Below are 19,985 nucleotides of genomic sequence, written 5' to 3'. Positions count from 1 at the left end.
GAGAATGGAGAATGGAGAGTGGAAAGGTGAATGCGAAGGTCGTTGGGGAGGGAGTTAGGAAGGGACGCTGTAACGTGATCACCTACAAGAGTCGCGAGGAAGTGGTGGACTGCAGAGGTGCCTGGTCCAGTAAGTAGATACAGCCGTGGCTATCCGAGGCTTTCCATCGGTAAATGGATGGGAGCTACAAATGATCAGCCTCCAGTCAGCGACTCCCTCCACTACTGCAGGGCTTCGTGCGGGGAAGGCCTGAACCGGAATGGCTGTGGAGCGTGGACCAACCGAGTCACGTGCCTGCTGTTCTAGCTTCTATCTGAGTAGAGCCCGGACGCGCAGCTTTCTAGAAAAAAAAGTGTGTTGATCTAAAGCTGCCCAAGTGGATATGATGTGTGTAATGCAAAAGAAAGTCGCCAGCTGTATGAGACGCTAAATTGGACAAACATGGGTATGTATGAGAATATGCATAATTCCAATGTCGGATTCCCTTGAAACGCCGAGATAGCACAGCCAGGTACCCGAAAAAAAGCGAGTACATAGAGTTGTTCCAGAAGAAAGGGAGAAGATAAGGAGAGGTTGTCAATACCCCAAGATCTTGATTAGCCCCACTACTACCCCGGTGAGTTGGGATTGCTTGTAGCTCCGCCCAGGTATTCCGCCGGCACCTTCGGCACGCGCGGTGAATTTGCGGTCTGGGCGATGGCCCGGTGTTGAGCTCGAACGAATTCACGTTGCCGTTCTTTATCCCGACTCGCTGCTGTGCTGCCCGTCAACCGCCTCATACCACTTCTAATCATGGATTCGAGTGATGAGCCGTCTGTTACGCTTCGATTCTGGGCGGTGAATGGAGCCACAGGGTGCTTGTTCACCATTAGACGTTCGTCAAAGTCGAATCCACCTTCATCTGTCTCATCGTCGGAGAGGAAGGTGGGCTCGTGGGGTCCAATGGGCGGAGTAGAGAACTGCGGTGCTGCCGAAATTGGAGAGAATACATGATTCACTGGCGAAGTAACGGATCGGGTATGGGATACTGGGCGAAGGGTTTGGGTGGACGAGTGAGGTGTCGAGGTTCCACCGGAGTGCAGACCAACGCTATCGAAGCGCATGTTCGAAGGGCGGGAATCGACTAAGCCATTATGGAACGAAGAGGTCGAGGCTGTTCGTGCAAGAGACTTGCGCAATATTGGCGCTGTTTGTTGATCATAGATGTTCGCATTCGCATCCACGTAACTCCCTGCAAAGCCACGCAATGCCAAGTCCGGCAGCGCATCGAGCGTCGGGTGGGACGCTTCCGTGTCTCCAAAGAAGTCGTCTAGACTATCCAGCTTCTGGACGATATCACCAATGTTGCCATCTGTCTGTGTCTCAATCGATTGCATAGTGTCGGCACGCATAGGGAAGAAATTGTCATTATATTCGTCCGCATGGAATTCGACCTCTGGCGGTACAGTTTCTTGAGCCTCCACGCGGTCAACCTCAGCACACGTGTAGAAGACCGCATGAACATTGTTTCGAGTGACGCCCGATTGAGCGGCTGGCATTGGAATGGACCACCCGGTGGGCTCCGGAATTCCGTAAAGGCTTTGGATCCGTTCGTATTCTTTCCTGATGGCCCTTGATGATGTTGAGGATGCCATACTCATTCTTAGGTGATGGCGTTCCATGGGGCTGCCAGAGACAGTCATGATATGATCCATGACTTGCAAAGCCTGAGGGCAAAGATCAGTTTGCAGCAACCGCAGTAAGGGTGATATCAAGTCCGGGCCATGGCTGGCCACGTCAGACCGTCGCATCTCAACTTCTGGAATCACAGCGCACAGTATCTTCATGACCTTGACACGGAACCAATCCGTTGCGTTTGTAAGCAAGCCCATGAGGAAGGTCAAGCTTTGTACATCCTGTTGAGGGAAGAAGTACGACCGAATCTCGGTGATAATGTGGTTCAAGAAATCATTCTCCGCTTTGTATTGGCCATTCGCAAAACCAAGGAGAGAAGCTGCGAGACGCGGACATCCTTCGCCTTCAGCGACCCGGGCAAGTAGCGTGGCACGAGCAAGAGTTTTCGGGTCATCCACATTCGGGTCGAATTGGCGGAGGAAGTGAGATAGATTGGCCAGGATCGTGAATAATAGGCGGTTGCCATCTCCAATGAGGTCATTGTTCGGAAGAGCGCTCAAGCGGTGTAAAATATCCAGAGTGCTGTTGAGAGATTGTGAGCTTTTGAGCCCTTTATAAACCAGGTTCTGGATTCCGTCGAATCCACCTTCCCACTTTGGCGGCTGGCCTTTAATGAGCTCTCCGACCACCATGGGGTCACTCATGTCGACTCTATCCATGAACTTCTCGAGCATACCAATACTTTCCACAAACTCTGTCTCGTGTATCGTGTTCAGACAAGCACATGTCGTCCAAAAAAGCTGCGGATAACGGAGGAGGTCTGATGGTGCCCGCGAACTAATGATGATTTTGAGCGTCGTGAGGATTTCCATGGAGAAAGTTCTATAGTCGGCCTCTTCATCAGCAATGGTGTTTGACAGCCGAGCCAGCATGTCCGCAAGCATTCTAGAGTCTAGACACGTAGAGATGGAACGGAACACCTGGAAAGAGCGGCAAGCAAGGTGTCGGACGGGGCAAGAGGTTGCCCAGTTCAGTGCTTCTTTCGCCCATAAGTCAGTAATGCCCTCGTAAGCAAGACTAAAGAACTCAACGACTGCGCGAGTAACGCTAGACATTGAGGCTGGAACACGGCTATCGTCCTCGCGATCATCTTTCTCGTGGTTGTCTTCGTACTCCCAAACGACTTTTGGATCGCTTCGGCGGATGCACTCGACAAAATCTTCAATAGACTGCCTGCTCCCGGCCGGTTCGTCATCTTCAATTTTGGCAGCGATTAGCTCATGGATCAAATGAACCAACATTTCCCTGGCCTGCTCTTGCACGGTGAGTGTATAGTGATCCCAGAGGATAATAACGACATGCAACAGCTTTACCACATCTGGAAGCGAGAGGGTGACCAGAGCGACCATAAGGTCTACCAGGAAGATGAGGGCAACTTGGCCAAAAGACAGACCGGCTTGCTTGTTGCCGACGGGGAGAACGGTTGCAAGGTCGGCAACATATGGTATACCATTGGCATCTGGAGGTGCTGGCGTAATCTCTTTACGTTCTTGGACCATATTCTTGGGGCCGACATGCATCAAGAAGAACTCAATCACTTTCGATCCTGCAGGTGTCCCAGAGAGGAAGACCACGACTTGCTTCGCATATTCCACGAAATTTTGTTCTTTTCGCTCTAGACAGAGACTGATCACAAAGTCCAGCACCAATTGCACATTTCCACCGTGCGGTCCGGTGGCTAGCGCTTGCCATAAAGCCTGAACCTCGTTCGGGAGTTCGGTGCTTGACTTGATGGTGATCTCAAAAAGGTTGGCTAGAAGCATGTACGATTTGGACGTAGGCCCACCGTTGGGATCAACTTGCAGCTCTATCGTCTGTACCCAAGGAAGAATTGCAGCAACCAAGTTTCGCTGACTATCCGGCCGCAGATTCTTGAAGTGCAATGAAAATTGCGAGAAAAGAGTGAATGCCAGGTCGGAATGTTGTTGGGCAAGTCGTTTCGATGTTTCAAACTGTGCTAACTTGTAGACTGCAGTAGTCTTGTCGGAAATGCTGATATCAAAGTCTTGCAATCGAGAGTTCTTCTGCTGACGCTCCTCGAGTATACGGAGAAGTTTGGCCGATTTCATTCTGATCTCTCGCTTGGGACTGCCTAGCGTCACCAAGACGGCCCCCAGAATCCTCCAGAATCCCAGAGGGTAATCAGGGTGGTCAATTAGAATTCCGGTCACGACCTCGAAGTAGCTCTCCAAGGACTTCGGCCGCTCGGTCACGTAGCACATCTCGACCGACCGCTCCAACAAGTACGAATGTTCCTTGTTATGGAGGATCAAGTTCTTGAGCGCACGGCGGCCAATTGCATGCCATTTGTCGCTGATAGTGTTGAATATGATCTCAATCCATGAAAGCATTCGTCCAACGTCGAATTGGAGCACCGAACCACTCTCCGTCGTAATACTTATCGGGCCCGCCTGCCAAGTGTTAGTTTCCAGAAAAAAGATAAACGGAGAGTATCACTTACGCAAAGTGATGCCATTGCACCAAGAGCTGCTGCCCTAAGATTCTTCTTTTCGATCTCCATTGCTGCTGCTGGGCCTCGGAGCTCGCCACCTGCCTCCTGACGGTGCGCAGCCGCAAGCTTTCGCATGTGCTCTTCTCGTTGGGATATCTGGGCTTGATTCGGAGAATATCCGCACCAATCCTCCATCAACGAGAAAGAAGACTTGCGTGCTTCAAAGGGAATCCATCGGGATGGGTCTTTGGTACGGTTGACACCCTCGAATAGTTCTTCCATCAATCCACAATAATGGAAGCGTAAGCTCTGGAACTCCCAGTCGTTCTGAACACCCGCATCGCTCAAGAAGATCCGCAGGTCTTTAGCGTATGTGACGAGGTTATTGACGATCCAATCCTCGGTGTATACTTCGGGTTCTTTCAAAAATTTCGACGTGAGCTTGTAAACGTGGGTCACCTCTGTTCGTAATCTATCTGTCTTGCGACTTCTTCGGGGACTACTTGGCGTCCGATGGTGCGTTCCTATCCGGATTTTGGCTTCTTCATTGCAGGTCGTGACAGCGTACTGCAAAGACTCGAGGAGTGTTCGGTAAAGATTCTGGTTAATAGACCCTAAAGCGACCACTATCGCATCCCGGATGGAAGCGCGTTCGGCTGACAGCAACGGAATCACGAAGGCAAAAAGACTCCTGGCAGAACCTATCTTATCAGATGATTGCGAGCCCCTTGACGTCTTCCTCGCGTGCTGCGCATTGGCTAGTTGACTTTGAGATTGTGCCCCGACACTATTGAGCGTCGTACATGCCATGACCAGATAAAGTTTCCACTGTTCGATCAGAATTTCGGCAGTCATGTTGCTTCTTGCCAAAGAGCGAGCCTGCGCAGCATCGACGGGAGTATACTGGGGGTTTTGTGGACTTTCCGCCAGAGCGGTAATGGCCTTGTGCATTTGAACGAGTCTTGCGCAGACGATTTCTCGCCCGAGCGTAACGGCAAATGGGCAAGTTTCGAAACTTATGCGGACGATGTTGGGGAACACCTTTGACCACAGAGTGGAATCATAGGAAACCTCACTGCTGCAAAGCTCGATCAAGGTATTTTGAGAGGCACTCCTTCGTTTCCCTTTTTGGATGCGGCTTCGTTCAGCCACCGTCAGATGTTCGTCATTGACATCCAGGATTTGCTGAGAATCAGCTTCGAGTATTCTGATTATTCTTGTATTCTCCTTGCCCAGCGCTTTGTCAAACTCTGTGATGAGTCGGAGCACCGTAATGGCAAAAGATCGGACTCTTCGCGACTGCGAGCACAAGAAAAATAGGCCGTGAGACTCAACTTCTTCGACTTGTGCCAGAACACTAGAAAGATCCAGGTGTAACGCGCGGCTAACCGAACCATTTTTCTCGCCAGAGTCAGCAATCGTGCCTTTGGTTTTCTGCTTGATCTCCTCAATCCAAATTTGCAAAAGCTCCACATAGAGTCTCAAGGTGGACTCGATGTGCCCCGGCCCAAGCATCCCCTCATCAGACATCGTAGAGTACCTCGCGTCAAAGTTGAAGATGAATCTCGCAAACCCCATAGTCACCTGTTGCGCATGTGACTGCCGTGCGATGGCTTTGAGAGATTCGGCAGAGGAATAGGCGATGTTGGACTGGACATGAGCAGTGCCTGTACACAGCAAGTTGATCAACGAGTTGAAAGGGATATGGTCTGACAGACAACGAGGAAGTGCCTGAATAGCTACATGAAGCAAGTCATAGAACCCTTGCCTCTGGTCCGAGGCGTTGAGATGATCCTCGCGTCGCCCAAAACTGAATGCCTCGGTGATTGGCGTTTTGGGGGTAGTTCCACCGAACTTTTCATCCAGAGCAGCCTGGCCTCCAAATGTATTATCGCAAAGTATCGTGATATTTCCCAGAATCTCGCAGAACCGAAGATAATGACCCTTGACGTTGTCACTTAGTCTAGCGATGTTGACAGGGCTGAATGAATCTTGTGACGTGTCAGAAGCGCCGGGGAGCCTGGGATCTATGAGATATTGAGAGCGGAAAAGGTGCGCTGAAGCCGAAGGATCGGTGAAAGGGTTGGGAATGGAACCAGTAGGTACGGGTGGGCACAGTTGGTCGCAGTTCTCGAGATCGGTCACTATTGCAAGGAACGATTGAATTCCAATTACCATCTTCTCCGGTTCCATCTGCTCGATTCTCATGTCTCTTCCAGAGGACGTGAAGTAGTCCGAATTGAGCAACGGGAAAATAATGTTTCGGAAACAGACATCAGGATGCTTGAATCCAATCATTCGTACCAACTGGGTCAATGGCTCCGATACAGCCGGATCAGTACTGAGGTACGTCCTCTTTCCCGCAGGCAGAGCTATTCTGCCCACCTCCTCAACTTTACGCAGGGTCACAGTGGGAGAATCTGAATAGCGAAAGAAGTAGGTCCATACTAAGCGACACATAGCCTGGAGAGCTGGTCCTCTTGTAGGACGGTCTTTCAGTTTAGCTGGGAGGGATTGTATGAGCGAAAGCCATTGCGACGAGAAGTTCTCCTTCGTGGACAAGCATAGAAGCAGAACATGAAGCGGGAAAGCTGCGGGCCAATGCCTAGGTTTAGTCAACATGTGTGGCAGACGAGAATGAACCAAGTCGAGGAACTCCTTCCATTTGGGAAGCGTCAGATCACAGCTGGGGTTCGCCGCCACGGGAAGCAGTAGCCTTTCGAACATGTTGCAATACGTCTGTTTGATGCGCTGACCATGGGCGTTGACAAACAATCGAGCCAACGACCTCATGAAATCGCATGATTTTGGCCATTTGTCGGGGGTTGTCCTGATGCGGATGTGCTTCAAGCTGGAGAGCAGAAGCTCCGATCTTGCGTCGCCCTCCTTAGATGGTCCTCGAACACTTTCATCCTTTTGGTAACGTTCAAGCTCTGCCAAGAAACGATTTGTGACGCTGCCGAACTTCTCTTCGCTCATGATTCCAAGGAGTTGCGAGTATATCCGCCAATTAGCCATTCGGAGAGGCGACGCGGCGATTTGATCTGGATCAACCGTCTTGAGTTGGCCGAACACTATATCTTCCAGCCGGTCCGCCATGTCGACAGTTATAGATTCGAGGGTACTCTGGTTGAATATCTCTATCAGGACTCTGCAGACTAGATATACAGAAACGGTAGCTCGTCGCTCGGTCAACACTATATCATCGTGCCGGGAAAGAAGGGAAGCAGGCGAATGACCGGAGCCAGGACTCGTGTCGGGGGCCACCTGGGTAGGCTCGGTATTTCGACGGGGAAGCAGGCCGTTTTCAGCGGGTGGCTTCGGCTAGGAAAGGTGAATATGGTCAGCACGGAAAGGTGTCCTTTGCGCGGAGGATTCGGTACAACCTACTTGGCTCGCCGCCTGTTTGGACGCGAGGACAGCATCACCTTTGGCCTTTCGCCAAAACATAATCGTGTCAATCAACGGCTTGGGCTTCTGGCGGGCAATGTGGCCCAAGGCGGATATCAACTGGTCGAACTTCGGGTCTGCACCGGGGCCGCACACATCTTCTACTGGAGCGTCGGATTCGCCCAGTTTCATGATAGCCAGGTTTATCTTGTTGTCCGCTTGGCCGACAAACTTGGATAGTATCAGTGACCGTCTAGTCATTCCGCAGGCTGTTTGTTGACTCACAGAATTGAACAGATGATGTAGCGCATATTCACCGACAGTCTTCGACTCTGCCTGGAGGTGTCTGGAGTGGGAGCGACTGTGAGAACGTTCTCGCCACGGTACTCCGGCAGAGTTCATCCTCCTGTGAGCCACGCTCACCAAACTCGCACCGTCCGGCACATCGTCAGTATCCCGATCCTCGATCGTACTCAGTACCCCTTGTACATTATGGTTCGCAGTCCCGTTCGGGGACGGGCTCTGATGAGTTGAGTGCATGTCTGGGAAATCCAGTCTCCCGATCCCAGCAACTTCTTGCTCAGCGCCGCCACTGCGGCTGAGACTCGCAATGAGCTCCGGACTCAAAGGACTCGTGGACGTGGTCGACGCGGCGAAACTGGGATTTCGGGAGTGTTGGATTCCATGGACGATCGAAGTCTGCCGATGGTGTCCATAAGAGTTGGATGGCCTGCGTTCCAGCGGGGCATCGTTCCCAGGACTCGGGCGCACAGATGCTGTTTCAGGACTCTTGGAGTGAGAGTGGCCGCGGCGTTTGCTCTGAGGCTGGAGGGTGGCAGGGGCTAGCGCGGAATGATCAAGTGCCCTTCCTCGAACGGCGGAGGTTTCCCGGCTATGAACCGTGGACGATGGAGTGCTTCTTGTAACTAGGCGCTCTGGTGGAGATGAAAGATTATGGTGCGACGCTGAGACCGGGTCGTCGGGTACGAGCGGCATTGGCGACGACTGGATGGGGCCAGCTTTGATTGTAGGATGAGATGCCACTACACAAGCATCAAGTTAGAGTTACGCCACCGTTAGAGAGCTTCTTTTTCGCTTCAAAGAATCAAGTGTAGCTAGGGTCGGGGGTTGGAAGGTCGCATGCAGGGAGCAGTGGGGGCAGAGCAAACGGTCGGGGGGTCGGTCACATACTGTTGCACTTTGGGGAGCTGCGTCCTGCAGTTCAGGCATTCATTGCTTAGCAATGGCCACGACTTCGAGAGCTGATAACAAATGCGAAGCCACGCGTAAGCAGCTCATTGTTGCCCTGAAGCCTGAGAATGGTGGTGTTGGGGGGTGGTGGAGGCCATCAGAAGCAAAGCATTCTGAGCTTTTCTTTGAGCTGCGGCCGGTTCGGCCATGAGTCGTGACTGAGCCGTGACTTACGGACCAGCCGAGCACGAGCCACCTTCCCATTCGCAGCCCAGTAGTACTCACCTCCTCGCCTCAGTCAACCAGCCCAATGAGAGACTACTGCCACTTTCTTTTTCTGATCCGACTCAGAGAATCCTGTTTCATCCAGGCTGGGAAATGATCCATAGACTACATACAACGGCCTGATGCGAGAGTCTAAGCTTTGCACCGCCCAGACCAGCTCAATTGAGCTTAACTACTTGCTGAGATCCTTGGTTCGCTCAAATCTTGGGGACAACGATACTGCTAACTGATAGTAGGAGCTAGCTTAGCGGGCCTAAATTTAGCTATCATGATCATCTGAGATGGTGATCATGACACCATGGCAATTGTCGTCTCACGTCCATGTGGTCCCACAAATATGTCCTACATAACAGATCCCAATCATCTCTCCATCTAAATGCAGGGTTGACGAATTATTCGCATACAAGGATTGAGGATTCGAACCTCGACGACATACTATAACTAAGTCAAAGTCTATTGATTGTCGGGTTCACATTGAAACCGAGAGACTGGTCTTTATCGAGGTCAGGTTGAATGTCCAACCGTGGCTTATGGTCGTCGTTACTCAACCAGCGAGGCTCGGAACCTAAGGGTACACAGCAGATCTCTCTGAAAATGAGGGCAGTCAGCAATATGAGCACGATCACTAGAATTTCATTATTGGCTGCTCATCACACTGATTTCAGAGCAGCTTGGTGGTCTCGGATGCTATGCAATTGGCCTTCAAGGAATTGCCTTCAGTTGCCCTGGGGGGAAGTGAAATCTTAGATGGAATCCAATTATACGAGATGCAGCGTAGAGATTCCATTGAGGATATGCGAATGTTTTGTAGGGGATTTTCATCCAATGTGTTTGGTCGAGTGCGGGATACACGTTTGAGGTTGCGGCTGCTATTGCTCTGATGCTCCAATATATACTTCTGACGCCGAGACAACGCAGAAAACCTCAGAGAGACGCAACGAAGGTATCCGAAACCAAGTCCAATATATAGCAAGGATAGGCATACTCTACCCAGTATTACACTATCTCTGGCGTACTATGAATGCTGTTCCATACAAGGGGTGCTAGAGGTGTTGTGCGGAATGAATCCGTTCTGCCCTGACCCAGCGAGAAATCCCGCCACATTGCGTCCTCGCACACAAGCACAGAGACGCAAGAGCGGAATAGAGGCTCCCGGATAGCACGAAGAGCTGGCTTTGCGACAATGCTGGGGAAAAGCTGCCCTGGTTCGCTATCTCCTCGAATGTTAGAAGTCAGGACCGCATGCCGGCAACGATTAACAACATCAGGGCCGCGATCATGCGTGCCACATTCTACACAGTTACTTCTGACACAACCTTGAAGTAACCAAGTCCATGGGTCTTACGCCCAGGGGAACCCTGGCTTGAGCAGCAATTCCCCAAATAATGCTCGACCACGAGAAATGGAACCATTGCGGCAAACTCGAACCCTGGTCGACCAGGCGTTGTACCTGGGAGGGTCAAAGGCGGAATTCGGCTAGGAACACTGCTCGGCAGCCCGTTCGGGAGATTTCCCCATAACGAAGCCCCAGAATCATGCCTCCATTTCTAAGTCGAGGACTCCTCAACGCTCTCGAATGGCTTCGATGCCAGCTGTCGGGTCGCCGCCACCACCAGTTTACCAGCGGGAAGCCCGACGTTCTCTTCCGAAGCCAAACCCCAGCCCGGCGGTCGCTTACATATATAGACGACAGTCAGACCTGAAACTGCGATCGGTGTGCGAGTTACGATTATTCTGAACCTGTTTGTCTTATCCCAGATCTGCAGGCAGACTTGCATAAACTATACAGCCCGATTGTCGGACACTCGTCTGTCCGAGAGCGCTAAGCACACGCACTCTGCTGCGCGGCCACGGCCCTTCCCACTCACTCTTCCTTCTTAAGAGTGGTTTCTGCCTCAGGGACCACAATTCTGCCCCCCATTATCGCTTTCACGTTCACTTTCCGTCTTCCGAGTCGTCTTATGGGGACTCACTAAGGCGGGAATCACACCACGGATACCACCTGCACTCCGACTTTCTCTCCGCTTCTTTGCTCCTGCGTGTCCTTTTCTTTCTTGGGCTCGTCTCCCTCGCTTTTCTTTCTCTCATTCTCCCCTCCTTCTTTGCTTCAGCGGCATTGGATTCGGGCGCCGTATTTAAGCCAAGCCTGGCCCAGTCCAGTGATCAGGAGTCGCTTGTCTCCCCTTCCGCCCGTTATCTCGAGCGGTTAGTCGAGCAACCAGCGGCTATCCACCCCTCAATCGACGATCTTCGACATGGCACAACTTGATACTCTTGATGTGGTCGTCCTGGCGGTGCTCTTGGCTGGTAGCATTGCCTACTTTACCAAGGGCACCCTCTGGGCTGTCGCTAAGGATCCCTATGCTTCTTCCGGACCCGCGATGAACGGAGCGGCCAAAGCGGGCAAATCTAGGAATATCATTGAGAAAATGGACGAAACTGGCAAGAACTGCGTTATCTTTTATGGATCACAGACCGGAACGGCAGAGGACTACGCTTCTAGACTGGCGAAGGAAGGATCCCAGCGATTCGGCCTCAAGACCATGGTGGCCGACCTTGAGGAATACGACTACGAGAACTTGGACAGCTTCCCCGACGACAAGGTTGCGTTCTTCGTTTTGGCCACTTACGGAGAGGGTGAGCCTACTGATAACGCTGTCGAATTCTATCAGTTCATCACCAGCGAGGATGTTAGCTTTGAGGGTGGCGGCTCCGCCGACGACAAGCCCCTGTCTTCTCTCAAGTATGTCGCCTTCGGACTGGGTAACAACACCTACGAGCACTACAACGCCATGGTTCGTCAAGTGGATACCGCTTTTACGATGCTCGGCGCGCAACGGATCGGATCTGCAGGAGAGGGTGACGATGGTGCTGGTACAATGGAAGAGGACTTTTTGGCATGGAAAGAACCTATGTGGACTGCGCTCTCCGAGGCTATGGGCTTGCAAGAGCGCGACGCATCCTACGAGCCTGTTTTCAGCGTCTCGGAAGACGAGACTTTGTCTCCGGAAGACGACACTGTTTACCTTGGTGAGCCTACCAAGGGCCATCTCGAAGGTAACGCCAAGGGCCCCTTCTCTGCGCACAACCCTTACATCGCACCAATTGTTGAATCTCGCGAGCTGTTCACTGTCAAAGACCGCAACTGCTTGCACATGGAAATTAGCATCGCTGGAAGCAACCTCTCTTACCAGACTGGTGATCACATTGCAATTTGGCCCACCAACGCAGGCGCAGAAGTCGATCGCTTCCTCGCCGTGTTTGGTCTTGAAGAGAAGCGCCACTCGGTTATCAATGTTAAGGGCATTGATGTGACAGCCAAGGTACCAATTCCGACGCCTACCACGTATGATGCCGCCGTTCGCTACTACATGGAAGTCTGTGCTCCGGTTTCTCGTCAATTCGTCTCGACTTTGGCTGCTTTTGCTCCTGATGAGGAGATAAAGGCGGAGATTGTGCGTTTGGGTAGCGACAAGGACTATTTCCACGAGAAAATCACCAACCAATGCTACACCATCGCGCAGGCCTTGCAGAGCATCACTTCCAAGCCTTTCACCAACGTTCCGTTCTCTTTGCTCATTGAGGGTCTGAACAAGATCCAGCCTCGTTACTACTCGATTTCCTCCTCGTCCCTTGTCCAGAAGGACAAGATCAGTATTACCGCCGTTGTGGAATCTGTTCGCGTGCCTGGTGCTACCCACGTCGTCAAGGGTGTGACTACAAACTACCTCCTTGCCCTCAAGCAGAAGCAAAACGGTGACCCTTCGCCCGACCCACATGGCCAGACCTACGCCATTACCGGCCCTCGCAACAAGTATGATGGAATTCACGTACCAGTCCACGTCCGCCACTCCAACTTCAAGCTGCCTTCGGATCCTTCGAGACCTATTATCATGGTTGGTCCCGGTACTGGTGTTGCTCCTTTCCGTGGGTTCATCCAGGAACGTGCCGCTCTGGCCGCCAAGGGTGAGAAGGTCGGCCCGACTGTTTTGTTCTTTGGTTGCCGCAAGCAGGATGAGGACTTCCTCTACAAGGATGAATTCAAGGTATGTATTCGCTCCATGACTCACTTATAGTCGACGTTTCTAACTGCGATACGTTGTTACAGGATTTCCAGGAACAGCTTGGTGAGAACTTCAAGCTCATCACCGCATTCTCCCGTGAATCATCGCAAAAGGTCTATGTTCAACACAGACTCCAAGAAAATGCGGAGCTTGTCAGTGACTTGCTGAAGCAGAAGGCGACCTTCTACGTTTGCGGTGATGCCGCAAACATGGCTCGTGAGGTCAACCTTGTGCTTGGCCAGATCATCGCTAAGCAGCGCGGTCTGCCCGCTGAGAAGGGTGAGGAGATGGTCAAGCACATGAGGAGCAGTGGCAGCTACCAGGAGGATGTCTGGTCATGATTTGCTTTTGTCGCATTACCATTCTTATGCCATGACTTTCTTATTTCTAACCCTTTGCTAATATTTGCACATATACTCGGGTTTCTTGGTTATCTTGGCGTGAATTTGTATGCCTAGTGCTTTGTTTCCTTAACGGTCGACCACAAAAGGAGTTTGACCTTACATGGATGAGATAGACGGATGACGAATGCTGTAAGGGACAGAATGTCTCTATGATTGCAACTCAGGTTTCGGAGTCGAGTATCCTTATTAATCTTTCGAGAAAGGGCAGTTATTCTTAGATAAATCATAAATCAACTCAACGATTCAACTCCGAAATAATTGTCAAATAGTGATGATAGGCCGTAGAGCGGGCTGACGCGGAGTTAAGACTGGGAGAGTGTCATCAGATTTCTGCAAGATAAACGCGCCCGCCGAGGGAACTTCCGCATGCCTCGAGACCAATCTACCCCAGCTTTCCAGCTTCACCTCACTGCACCCCCACCACAGCATCACCTAACCACGAGTGTATGCAGATGTACCTGGTTCCTTGAGACCGCGAGATTCCCATGCCACGCACTACTCTTGTCCTGTTCCTGAGATAACGCCGTGCTCCATTCCCCGCAGGTCGCCTTGGAACGAACGCATTCTCACCCTCCAACGACCGAACCCGACGCCATTATCACAGCAAGATGTCATACATCGTGCCAATTCACCGTGCGAGCAGCATTCGCCATGCATTGAAGCTGCATTTTATGAATGCGGAGGAAGAGACTCTGGTAGTTGCGTGCGTACCTCGAGCTCCCCCACTGAATGACGAGCTCGGCCCTACGATTGCGGAATAGATTTCAAAAACACTTTGCTGACTTCTCAATTCTCCTTATGCAGTAAAGCAAATCAATTGGAGTTCTACTCCGTTACAACAGAGGGGCTTGTCCTCGTCACGTCATGCTCAATATATGCCAGGGTGACGATGCTCGCATGCCTTCCCGCACCCGCGAACTCGCCGACAGACCACCTCTTCGTCGGGACGGACCGCTACTCATATTTTACACTTTCTTGGGATAGCGCAAACGGACAAGTTCAAACAGAGAGAGAATATGTCGATATCGCGGATCCGTCGTCTCGCGAGGCACAAACGGGGAGCCGGTGCATGATTGACCCAAGTGGCCGATTCATGACGCTGGAGATATACGATGGCATGATTGTGGTTATACCGATTGTGCAATTACCTGGAAAGAGGAGAGGGAGACCGGTCACTCTGCCTACCGGTCCTGATGCGCCGAAGGTTGGGGAGCTGGGCGAGCCGGTTATTACTCGGATCGATGAGCTTTTTGTGCGCTCTTCGGCTTTTCTGCACGTGCAGACAGGCTCTCCGCGCTTGGCGCTGTTGTATGAGGATAACCAGAAGAAGGTCAAGCTGAAGGTGCGGGAGTTGAAATACAGCTCCGGGGCGGGTGCTGAATCGGAGTTTACACATTTTGCGGACTATACGCAAGAACTGGATTTGGGGGCTTCCCATCTTATCCCCGTTCCTGCTCCGCTGGGTGAGTCGTTTTTGGCCTGTCTTGGGTTCCGTTATGCTGACGAACGCTGTAGGTGGGCTTATTATCTTGGGGGAAACCTCCATCAAATACGTCGACGCCGATAACAATGAGATAATTGCACAGTCTCTCGAAGAAGCGACCATTTTCGTGGCTTGGGAACAGGTCGATAGCCAGAGGTGGCTGATAGCGGATGATTATGGGAGGCTATATCTCTTGATGCTCATGCTTGAGGGCTCTGAGGTGGCCCGCTGGGAATTGCACAAACTCGGCAACACATCTCGAGCCTCAGTTCTGGTGTATCTTGGTGGTGGAGTGGTATTTGTGGGATCACACCAAGGCGACTCTCAAGTTCTACGAATCGGTGAAAAATCGTTTGAGGTGATCCAGACCTTGTCCAACATTGCGCCAATTTTAGACTTCACGATAATGGACCTCGGGAACCGGACGAGCGAAAGTCAGACGCACGAATTCTCGTCAGGCCAGGCTCGAATAGTCACCGGCTCAGGAGCGTTTGATGATGGGACTCTCAGAAGTGTGCGTAGTGGCGTTGGGATGGAGGAGTTGGGTGTCTTGGGTGACATGGAGCACATTACAGATTTGTGGGGTCTCCAAGTCAAGTCGAAAGGTGAATTCCTGGATACGCTGCTTGTGACGTTTGTGAATGAGACAAGAGTTTTCCGTTTCAGCCCCGACGGGGAGGTAGAGGAGTTGGAAAGCTTCCTGGGGCTGAGCCTCTCGGAGAACACCCTGCTCGCGGCGAATCTACCAGGCGGTCGTATATTGCAAGTCACTGAGCGGAGGGCTCTCATCGCAGATGTTGAAGGCGGAATGACCGTCTTCGAGTGGACACCACCAAATCAGCTCATCATAACCGCAGCTTCCGCAAACGACGACTCGATGGTTCTCGTCGTGGGCGGCGAGCATGTGACTGTGCTCGATATTCGGTCAGACGTCCAGGTTATCACTGAAAAAGACTTTGGCGCCGACAATCAGATTTCTGGCGTTACACTACCCTCGTCCCCGGCCGAAGTTTGTATCGTTGGGTTCCCTCAGTTGGCGAAAGTCTCGGTGTTGAGGCTGCAAGACCTGTCCGACGTCGTCACAACATCTCTTGGGCCTGCTGGTGAGGCGTTCCCGCGATCTGTGCTCGTTGCCAGAGTATTGGCGGAGAACCCGCCGACGCTGTTTATCTCCATGGCGGATGGAAGCGTGATAACATACAACTACGACCCTAGCGACCACTCCCTGACTGGGACGAACAAACTCATACTGGGTTCTGAGCAGCCAGCCTTTAAGAAACTACCTCGAGGCAACGGGCTATACAATGTCTTTGCTACGTGTGAAAACCCTAGTTTGATCTATGGATCCGAGGGCCGCATTATCTACTCGGCCGTCAACTCGGAAGGCGCATCGCGGATATGCCACTTCAACTCGGAGGCATATCCAGAGTCGATCGCAGCGGCTACAGCGCATGAACTGAAAATCGGCTTGGTTGACAAGGAGAGGACTACGCAGATTCAGACCCTCCCAATCAAGGCCACCGTCCGACGCGTCGCATACTCGCCTTCAGAAAAGGCATTTGGCATGGGCACAATTGAACGAAAATTGGAGAACGGAGAGGAGATTGTGAATAGCCAATTTGTGCTGGCAGATGAGATCCTCTTCAGACGTCTCGATGCTTTTGACTTTGAGAAAGATGAGATCGTGGAAAGCGTGATTAGAGCCGAGTCACCAGATAGCAAAGACGGAGATGCCAAGGACAGATTCATTGTTGGAAGCGCGTCCCTGAATGAGGAAGACGAAAACATTCGAGGATTCAACCCGAAAGGATTCATTCGCATCTTTGAGGTCGATAACGGGAGGAAGCTCGCCAAAGTCGCCGAGCACCCTACAAAAGGCGCATGCCGTGCGCTAGCAATGATGGGCAATAAAATTGTAGCTGCCCTTGTGAAGACGGTACGTTCCTCTTACAGAATGCCACTTTCATAAATCTAACCATTTCAGGTCGTCGTATTTAAACCAATCCACAAAAATGGCCGTCTCCAACTCGAACGACTCGCTGCCTACCGGACATCCACAGCCCCCGTCGACGTAACAGTCACCGACAACGTAATTGCCATCTCAGACCTCATGAAGAGCGTCTGCATCGTCGAATTCCACGAAGGCGAAAACGGCACCGCTGACAAACTCGTCGAAGTCGCCCGCCATTTCCAAACCGTCTGGGGCACCGGCGTCATCTCCATCGCACCAGACAATTACCTTGAGAGTGACGCCGAGGGGAACCTTATTGTTCTCCGCCGCAATCGCGCGGGTGTCGAAGAGGACGACCGTCGAAGACTAGAGGTCACGGGCGAGATCTCGCTAGGTGAAATGGTTAATCGGATTCGTCCCGTGAATATCCAACAACTCCCTAGTGCAACAGTTGTACCCAGGGCGTTCCTCGGAACAGTACGGCCCCCTTCATCTTCTCCCCTCCCATCCTCCCCCTCAATACAAGAAACCAAGCTCACCACCCCACCTCACCAAACAGGTCGAAGGCTCAATCTACCTCTTCGCAAGCATAACCCCCGAATACCAAGACTTCCTCATGCGCCTACAAGCAACAATGGCCACGCGCGTCGACTCACTCGGCGGGATCTCGTTCAATGAGTTTCGCGCGCTGCGCACCATGACGAGGCAGGCTACCGAGCCGTTCCGGTTCGTAGACGGCGAGCTGATCGAGCGGTTTTTGACGTGTGAGCCTGCGCTGCAGAAGGAGATTGTGGATTTGCATGGAAGGGATGTTGAGGAGGTTAAGGGGTTGGTTGAGGCTTTGAGGAGGTTGCATTGATTTGATTTGATTTGTGCCTCGTGATATGGTGCTGTCTGTTCTATCTAGACCTATTTAGCTTAGCTTATATATGTGATGATGTTTATGCATGCATACAGAACGAATAACTAGTTAATATGAGTCTGTTAGTTAGCCTGGATATTAACGTAATCCACGAGCTTGTTTGTGCCAATGTGTCAAGTGTGGAGAAGGCCCGTCGACCAGGGGGCGTAGGGCTGTTTCATTGCCGGAGCCCGCAGGAGTTGGGAACTTAACTTGAGACAGGCTGGTTTCTCGGATAGATGAACGTATGGGCGGGTTATGGGAGAGTATATGCCCCTGAGGGAGGGATATGACTAGGTAATTCTGAGTAGGGACTAGGCATATAATAAGTCTGGGGTTGTCTTCGTTGAGCAGGCATCGAACAGAAACGAAGCCATCACCACTCATTGTGCCTACTCTTTATCTTTCAAACATCTAGAACCAACCACCACCAAAATGAAGTCCTCCATGCTCGCAACCCTCTTCCTCCCCGCCCTCGGCCTCTCAACCCCCACAGACCCCCTCAGCAGTGCATTCACCAAAACCAAACGCGAAGACACCTGGGGTGGGAGCGTCTCGCTGGGCCCCACAAAGTCAACAATCACAAAGGCCGTAACAACACTCATCCCCGGCGCGGCGCCTGCAACGCAGAATGGCGTTCTGTTTCTGTGGCCGGGTATGTCCAATGGCACGGGCGACCTTATTCTGTCTACGCTTGAGAGCTGGGAGAGTAATGACTGGTGCGGGGCTGGTAGTGGAGAGTGGTGTGTTAGAGCTAGTGTGTTTGGAAGCTTTGGGCAGTTGGATGGGGAGCCGGGCGTTGTGAAGGGGGATGATCAGGTTAAGATTGAGTATGTGTTGCAGGATGATCAGGATACCTGGATGCAGTATGTTTTCTTCCGTTTCTTTGGAATGAGAATTGCTGGGTTCGTTCGGTTTGCTGACTTGCTCTAGAACTGTGAGCAACGCGCAGACGGGCGAAGTTCTCTCGACTTATTCCTCGCAGTCTGGGCCGTATATGACCGGGTGAGTACCTCCAATATGTGGCGAATGAAAGAGATGAATTAGTAGCTGAAAAATTGGCAGATACGGCACCGGCACTGAGTGCAACGAGGACTGCACCGGCACACCCGAGACACAGAAGTATCTCAACACTGAAATCACTCTGGCTTCGGCGGATGAGACCTTTGGCGACACTATTGCTTCGGCTGGAAGCGCCACGTACGAGGGGTTGAGCTCGAGTGAGGGTGGAAAGGTTTGGACCATCGAGAGCATCACGCTTCCGCCTATGCAGCAGTAGTGATAATAAGCCTGCACCAGACGATAGGGTTGTCGTCAGTCGCGTGTTCAGAGGAGTTTGACCTCGTCAATGTATATAGCTAGTTAAATTTCCCGTGTTAAATAGCCTGTTCGTACTGGGTACGCCCGTCAGATAACTCGAGCCACTGCGATCATAATTGTAGTCTTCCCATGTGACTTAGGCTACTCGATAACCTTCAATTCGACATCACTCGTCTCTGGAACCACTAGCTTCGGTCGTCCCCCATTATTCTTGGGATATAGGACGCGTGTTCCGAGGGGAGATATAGTCAAAACAGTGTCGGCATGCTCCTCAGCACTGCCTCAATCCCACCAATTCACAACACATCCATTGAATCGAACCCACAGCAAGTCTCCCGTAGCGATGTCTTCTGGGAACTCATCATTGAAGCTACTGAGGTAGTTGGTGTCACTGAAGATGGTCTCCCAGGTTTCACCCGGTCGCAGAGTAACAAATTGCAAATTCTCCGCGATGTTTACCTGGTAATTAGGGGCGTCTTCATTGCCAAATAGACAATGGAACGTTTCAGTATTTAGTTCCTCCCATTCATCGGTTTGCCGCCGAAGAAGCTCCACACTCCATGTTAAGCTGTCTACATCCGTTATGGCGTAGGTGTAGAAGATGATAGGTCTCGCTTGCGCGTTATCAGAGACGCCATGGTAGGTGATCTTCGTCCTGACATCCAGAGCGCTGAGTCCGTCGACTTTTGGAACCTCTAGGGGCCCGTCAATTGAGGTCACGACGCTCAGTATGGGTGCCCCGGGGGTATGTCATCTAATGAGCTCAAGGTCATATACCGGAAAGCAAAGGTCACTCACACTCGATCCGCCGGGGTAAGAGGCGGCGTTGGGAGGAGGGGGCTCTCTTTTATAAGTCTCCCCCGCAGTGAA

The 19,985-nt window shown here is 51.8% G+C and overlaps 4 protein-coding genes across 4 annotated transcripts; 3 read left to right on the top strand and 1 right to left on the bottom strand.

Annotated features, from left to right (window-relative positions):
- Positions 1–208: 208 nt before the first annotated feature.
- Positions 209–8,630, bottom strand: BDV17DRAFT_190077 (putative cell morphogenesis protein (PAG1)). Its single transcript, XM_073755089.1, has 3 exons — positions 7,517–8,630; positions 4,136–7,450; positions 209–4,085 (listed from the first exon to the last, which is right to left on the bottom strand). Exons 1-3 carry the CDS (start codon positions 8,510–8,512, stop codon positions 609–611), a joined length of 7,788 nt encoding a protein of 2,595 aa, XP_073611933.1. The 5' UTR covers positions 8,513–8,630; the 3' UTR covers positions 209–608.
- A 2,617-nt stretch (positions 8,631–11,247) lies between these two features.
- Positions 11,248–13,718, top strand: cprA (NADPH--hemoprotein reductase cprA; the record flags this gene model as incomplete). Its single annotated transcript, XM_073764078.1, has 2 exons — positions 11,248–13,038; positions 13,101–13,718. The coding sequence occupies 2 exons, from the start codon at positions 11,248–11,250 to the stop codon at positions 13,395–13,397; spliced, it is 2,088 nt and encodes a 695-aa protein (XP_073611932.1). The 3' UTR covers positions 13,398–13,718.
- Positions 13,719–13,814: 96 nt separating this feature from the next.
- Positions 13,815–17,846, top strand: BDV17DRAFT_272840 (DDB1/RSE1 family protein). Its single transcript, XM_073758946.1, has 5 exons — positions 13,815–14,163; positions 14,265–14,923; positions 14,976–16,879; positions 16,928–17,371; positions 17,454–17,846. Exons 1-5 carry the CDS (start codon positions 14,069–14,071, stop codon positions 17,751–17,753), a joined length of 3,402 nt encoding a protein of 1,133 aa, XP_073611931.1. The 5' UTR covers positions 13,815–14,068; the 3' UTR covers positions 17,754–17,846.
- Positions 17,847–18,230: 384 nt separating this feature from the next.
- BDV17DRAFT_284188 (uncharacterized protein) lies at positions 18,231–19,074 on the top strand (the record flags this gene model as incomplete). Its single annotated transcript, XM_073760493.1, has 3 exons — positions 18,231–18,661; positions 18,729–18,800; positions 18,861–19,074. 3 exons carry the CDS (start codon positions 18,231–18,233, stop codon positions 19,072–19,074), a joined length of 717 nt encoding a protein of 238 aa, XP_073611930.1.
- Between the last annotated feature and the right edge of the window lie 911 nt (positions 19,075–19,985).

This window comes from Aspergillus undulatus (assembly GCF_047715775.1).
Source record: "Aspergillus undulatus strain CBS 261.88 unplaced genomic scaffold BDV17scaffold_58, whole genome shotgun sequence".
In the NCBI taxonomy this organism is placed as follows: domain Eukaryota; kingdom Fungi; phylum Ascomycota; class Eurotiomycetes; order Eurotiales; family Aspergillaceae; genus Aspergillus; species Aspergillus undulatus.
This window is presented reverse-complemented; position numbering and strand designations above follow the sequence as displayed.